General features: G+C 68.1%; 2 protein-coding genes across 2 annotated transcripts in view; both read right to left on the reverse strand.

Annotated features, from left to right (window-relative positions):
* Positions 1-3554, reverse strand: part of CHLNCDRAFT_19847 (hypothetical protein) — a gene marked incomplete at both ends in the record, with an annotated part of 5260 nt that extends 1706 nt beyond the window's left edge. The window contains 8 exons of the mRNA XM_005850882.1: positions 217-375; positions 520-604; positions 732-811; positions 998-1114; positions 1272-1351; positions 2358-2398; positions 2567-2884; positions 2968-3554. Of these exons, the coding sequence (XP_005850944.1) occupies positions 217-375; positions 520-604; positions 732-811; positions 998-1114; positions 1272-1351; positions 2358-2398; positions 2567-2884; positions 2968-3554 (1467 nt within the window). The remainder of the gene's footprint in view (positions 1-216; positions 376-519; positions 605-731; positions 812-997; positions 1115-1271; positions 1352-2357; positions 2399-2566; positions 2885-2967) is intronic.
* A 1100-nt stretch (positions 3555-4654) lies between these two features.
* The window catches only part of CHLNCDRAFT_140695 (hypothetical protein), a gene marked incomplete at both ends in the record, with an annotated part of 4565 nt that continues 3449 nt past the window's right edge, over positions 4655-5770 (reverse strand). The window contains 4 exons of the mRNA XM_005850883.1: positions 4655-4725; positions 4860-4941; positions 5172-5309; positions 5567-5730. Of these exons, the coding sequence (XP_005850945.1) occupies positions 4655-4725; positions 4860-4941; positions 5172-5309; positions 5567-5730 (455 nt within the window). The remainder of the gene's footprint in view (positions 4726-4859; positions 4942-5171; positions 5310-5566; positions 5731-5770) is intronic.

A 5770-nucleotide genomic window follows, 5' to 3' on the forward strand; every position in this document is an offset into this window, starting at 1 on the left:
GCCCCTGCGCAGCTCACCGCGCCAGGTTGGTTTCCTCCATTTGGTAGAGATCCTCTGTGGCAGCAGCAGCGGAAAGGGGCAGGGAAAGGAAAGACGGCAGTGAGTGTGCATGTGAAGTGGATGGGCACCTCCAATTATCAGGTTGGCGGGAGGGCAGATGCCTGCCAGCCCGGCAGCCTGGCAGGCGGCTGGCAGCCAGGATCCCAGTCCGGTCACAGGTGAGTCACCTGTGGAGTGGCACATGCAGTTTATGAGCTGGTTGCCGGGGAAGTGGCGGCGCGCCGAGGCCTCCAGGCTGGCGTGGTAGGCGGCGGCGGTGGCGGGCCCGCCCCCCAGCCCGCTGCCCAGCAGGCCGAGCGTGCTCTGCACATCCACCTGCACAGGGCGGGACGCGGGGGGCGGAGGCCACGCTGCTCAGCACAGCGCCGCCAATGGTTGGCAGCCAACCAGCCTGGCCCAGAGCACAGCAGAGTCCCAGGCAGGCAGGCACCGCCTGCAGGGTGCACGGCCTGCATCCACCTTGACGCCATCCACGCCGCAGCTGGCCAGGTAGGAATGCATGTCGGCATGCAGCTCAGAAGGGTCGGCGGGAAGGCCCACGCCGCTGCACGGCGCGCCAGGCAAGCAGCCAAGGCCAGGTGTCGACACCATCAGCAGCTCACATAGCTTTGCCTGGTGCAAACGAACGCTCGGCGAAGCAGCGGCACGGGCGCAGGCAGCTCAGGCGGCACCTGAGGACAGGCTGCACCCAGGCGGCAGCGGGGTCGGTGGCCAGGATGCCTGCGGTGGGCGTGGGCAGCACCAGCTTGGGCTGCAGCCAGGGAAGCCGTCCGGGGAGGGGTGGGGGGGGGATGGAGACATAAGCTCAGCACACGGCCACAGGCGCAGCGCACCCAGCCAGCTGGTTGCTTTTTCACCACCACACCTCCAAGCCCGGACACACACACACACACACACACACACACACACACACACACATACACACGGCGCCACTCACGCGGTACTTGGCCATCTCCGGGTCGTGCAGGCCCAGGCCGCCCCAGAAGCCGGCCATGGCGTGCCAGCAGAAGACGTGCTGCAGGCCGTACCTCTGCTTCAGCTGTGCCACCACTGCCTTGAGATCCCCGCCCGAGCTCTGCGGGCAAAGCAAGAGAGCAGGGGTGAAGAACCGGGCGTGCTGTCGCGGCGCTCATCACGTGAGGGTGCTGCAGCCGGTGGGAGCTAGCTTTCGAACCGGCGGGATTGCAGGGCGCTGTACGGAGCTCACGCACATTGAGGCCGTGGTCGGGGCCGGAATCTGGGCCGCCAAACTTGGCGTTGGCCTTGATGGACACCAGGCGCCGTGTATGGTCTGCGCAGGCAGGCAGGGGGGATCCGAATGGGCGCACCCGGCGTGATCACGGGCAGCAGCCTTGGAGTTGGTCAGCGATGCCGCGTGCTACGCCGGCGCGGTGCACAATGAGTCGAGCCGAGCAGCACGGCGCACCAGATATCGAGGAGTAGAAGCGCAGGAGCGGGGCGCGCAGCAGGGAGCTGGCGGCCAGCGCCTGGAAGCGGCGCATGCGGCGCGAGTTGGAGGGTGTGGCATCCAGGACTGCACACGCACACACACACAGGTTGGGCGGCGGCAAGTGAGGGGGCGCGGGCAAGTGAGGGGGGAGTCAGGCCCTGGATGTTGCATGACACACAGTGCAAATGCGTGTATGCATGGTAGCTCGCTGCTCTGACCCTCACCCCGCCGGCAGAAATTGAAGAAGGAAGGTTCCAGGTGTGCCACCAGGCCGGCCAGGCCAGCGCACGCGGCTCGCGCCCAGGCCACCACCGCCCCAAGTAGGCCGCCGTTGGTGGCCTGCTGCGTGGGCTCCGCAGCAGGCCCCTGCTGGCCGCCAGCCACCTGCTGCGGCTGGGCCTCCTGCTGCGCATCCTCGCTCTGGATCTGGTGCATCGCACGCAGGTTCTCATCCATCTGCCAACAGCAAGGACGCGACGCAGCACAAGCCGCGGATCAATCCCTGGTACTGGAACTTCCTGCTTAGCAGCTGGAGGAGCGCCAGCAGCAGGCAGGCCGGCGCACAAGAGGACAGGCAAGAGGTGGGATCCAAACAAGACGGCAGGCAGCCTCACATGGTTGTCGGGTCCGCTGAGCAGCTCCGCCGCCGCCTCCTCCACCTCATGCACTGCTGAGCCCAGCCCAACGGCGCCCTCGGGAGCATGCACGCAGCCGGCGGCGGCTGCGGGCAGCCACCAGGGCAGCGAGCGGGCAGCAGGTGTCACGCATCGAGTAGGGAAGTAGTGTGCACATATGATGCACTGCTGCTGTTGCCAGCAAGCCAAACAGCCAGCTCTATGGCCTCAACCTGCTTGCCGATACTGCTCGTCCACATCTGTCTGCTGCCAGCTGCAGCAGCACACGCAGGGCAGCAGGGGGCGCGTGAGGGGGTCCAGCATCGGCCGGTCGGCAGTGCAGGCAGGCGGCGTTGCCAGTGGGGGCTGTGGCTGATGCAAGCTTAGCCCTCAATGGAGGAGCAGGCATGCCTGGCCCTGGGCCCGCCGCTGCCACGCTCACCCGTCGTCGACGATGAGAAGCTTAGGGGGCACCCCTCCCTCCGCCAGGCTGGCCAGGCCAGCCTGGATGCCCGACGCGCTGACCCTGCTGTAGAAAGCGTCCCACGTGCAGAACCCGAACACGTCGCAGGCAGGGGGCACCTCCTTCTGGGAGCGGTGCTTGGCGGTGCCCGACAGGCGGGCGGCGGCGGTCACGCCTCGCTCCAGCAGATCAAATGGGTCGCGCCCGGCCACCACCAGCAGCGCGCCTGGCCAGGCCGCCGCCTGCACAGCCGCCGCGCCGCTCTCGACGCGCGCCACCAGGCCGCCATCCCCGGTGCTGCGGCAGGGCGGAAGGGCAGCGGCTGGGATGTGTCGCACGCCCAGAGGCCCGCCACCCCGCCCACATGTCCCAGCCTTCACCTGGCCGGCCTGAGGGTGGCCCTGAAGGTGCCACTGTCGATGAGCGGGAGGATGAGCGCGTAGCCGCCACCCGCCTCCAGCTCCAGCAGCAGGCACTGCGTCTCCTCAGGGATATGCTGGGTGCTGCAGCCCCAGGCGGGCGTCATCCACCACAGGCTGGTACGCCCCAGGGCCAGGAACCGGCTGGCCCTGAGCTGCGGGCAGGGCGGGGCGGGAGGAGCGAGGGTGCAATGGCGGCGGGTGGGCGCCGGGCAGCGGCGCCGGCGCCGGCGCGGAGGCAGCACAGTGCTGGGGGTTGCGAGCAGCACGCGTGGCACTGGGTGGTGGGTGTGCTTGATGGCAGATGTTGAGGCACAGTTACAGGCCGCGATGGCCACGCAGCCAGCACCCACCTTGCCCACTGAGAAGTCGGCGGCAGCCACAGGTTGACCGCTTGGGTGCTCCAGGCCGATGACGGCGGCAGCACCCAGCTGCCGCACGCGCACCTCCCCAGCCAGCTGCTCAAGCACCACGGTGCCGCCAGAGGTGACCAGGCAGCCATCCTGGTGCTGCACCTCCAAAGCAGCGCTGCCGGGCTTGGCCGCCATTCTGCGCAATTCGTGCGGCGCCTGCGCAAGGCCAGGGAGGCGGGAGCGGGGCGGCGGTGCAAGGAGCGAGAAGCGCGTTGATGCAGGAAGCAGCGGCGTCAGATGGTGTGGATCCCACTGCTATCGACAACCACCTGGTGAGGTAGCGGAGCGAGGCCACGGCTCACCGCGACCAGCAAAGCGGCGGTGCAGGGCCGCAGCACGCCTCTCAATGTGCAGGGTTTACACAGCGGGCGGTCACCTGGCTCCTATTGCCACTGTAAAAGCAGGGAAGGCAGCAGACGAGTGTGGCCGCGGTAAGGTGCTGGCTCGAAAAGCCCGCCTGTGCTTCCGGGCAGTAGAGGAAAGTGAGCAGAGGGCATTGGGGCCGCCAGATCGCTTCCTATGAGGAGAGCGGGCGCTGAGGCGGCACAGCAGCCGCAGCGGCGCCCGTTTCGCTTGCAGTGATGCAAGTGCATGAATCAAGTCAATTCCTGGCAAGTGGCAAGACTCACCATGTCATGACTAGCCCTCACGATCAACTGCAGCATGCAAGCTGCAAGGGCTAGCTGGCGGCGGCAACTGGGCCGCGGCTCTCGCCACCCCAACCGCTCTCGTTCGCTCCCGTTCGCTGACAGTCAGAATCGTGGTGTAACAGCGGCATGGGGAAGGAAAAGGAAACAAGAACAGAAAGGGAAGAAAGCAGCAAAAACAGTCGTGCTAAAAGTGCCGCCAGAGCGCCGGATGAGGGCGGGAGGATGAGTGGAGGACTGCGCATGCACCCGGCTCGCCAGGGGGTCATCAGGAGTGGCGTGGGCGGCGAGGGTGAGTGTGTATGATACAGCGCAAAACGGTTATTGGACCTATGGCGAGGAAGGGGTCATCTGTTCTGTTCACTGTGGGCTGGTAGTGGCGGTCCAGCTGCACCTCTGAGCTCCCGCGGCGCCAACCCCAGCGCTTGGGCGGGCCGCCGCCCAAATCCTGCTGCTGCCTGGGCTGCTACAAAACTGCCGGCGCCCGGGCGCGCGGGGCGCTGGGCGGCCGCAGCTGGGGCTGCCGCCGCCGCGCGCCGCGGCCCGATGCGCGCGCCATGGCTGGCTGCGGCTCGCTGGCTGGCGCGCTCACGTGACGGTCCTGCCGTAGGCGATGCCTGCGATATAGAGGTCCTTTGCCCACTTCTCCTTCACATGCTCTGCAGGGGGCAGCCGGGAGGGCGGGCAGGCAGGGTTGGGCTGGTGCCTGGGCCACCCAAGCGCGCAGCGGGTCGCGAGCCTCAGGCGCACACCCGAGCAGCTGGCCGCCCCGCACGCGCGCCTCACTGCGCACCTGAGGGGAAGGTGGAGGTGCGCAGCGTTTCCTGCGTCTCATCAGACATCGCGCGCCGCGGGATGGACAGCAAAAACGCAGACTGCAGGCGGGGATGGCGTGTGCGTGTGTGGACGGGTGGGGGTGGGGGGTGGGGCAAGGAAGGGTGGATGCCGGGCACGGCGCCGACAGCTTGCCACGGCTGGCGGCTGCCAGCCCGGAGCGTGGAAGCCGCTCCCGTCCCGCTCCGGACTCGCACACAACCACCGACCCACCGACACGGAACAGGTCACACACTGGCCCCGCCCCGTGCTGGCACCGCCGGCTCCGCACCTGGTCCGGCGTGGAGGCGAGCGCGGTGATGCGGTAGCCGCCGTCCCAGCGCTTGTGGATGCCCTCTGAGGGGTACTGGAAGTCCAGCTCCACAACCTGGTCCAGGTAACCCGCGCCGCGGCTCATCACCACAGCCCACTGCGGCAGGAGGGGGGGAGCAGGGGGCGACCAGAGAGGGGACATTAGGAAGCATGGAGAGGAGGGGTGGAGCAGCAGGGGGTGGCCAGAGAGGGTGAGGTGGCAGGCATGGCAGTGGCCCAGCGCTGCGGGTCTGGCTCCGCACGGAGGCAGAGCCTGCGGGGATGCGCTGCCTTGCAGCGAGCAACACGCCAGGCGGGCGGACGGTCCCAGCTCCCAGCTGCCCAGATCCCGGCCCCCAGCTCCCTGTGCCGCACCTGCGTGCCGCTGGTGGCCATGGCGGTGACGTGGAAGGCCTCCCGCCACTTCTTCTTGATCCACTCAAAGGGGAAGGAGTCCGACACCTTGTAGCTCTGCTGCGTGAACTTGGTGCCCTTGCTCATCACCACCAGGCTGCTCATGTTGGTGCTGCCCGCGATGGCTGCAGCGGCGCGGGGGCGAGAGGGCGAGGAGGAGGGAGA

Source organism: Chlorella variabilis, assembly GCF_000147415.1.
Source record: "Chlorella variabilis unplaced genomic scaffold CHLNCscaffold_3, whole genome shotgun sequence".
Taxonomy (NCBI): Eukaryota; Viridiplantae; Chlorophyta; class Trebouxiophyceae; order Chlorellales; family Chlorellaceae; genus Chlorella; species Chlorella variabilis.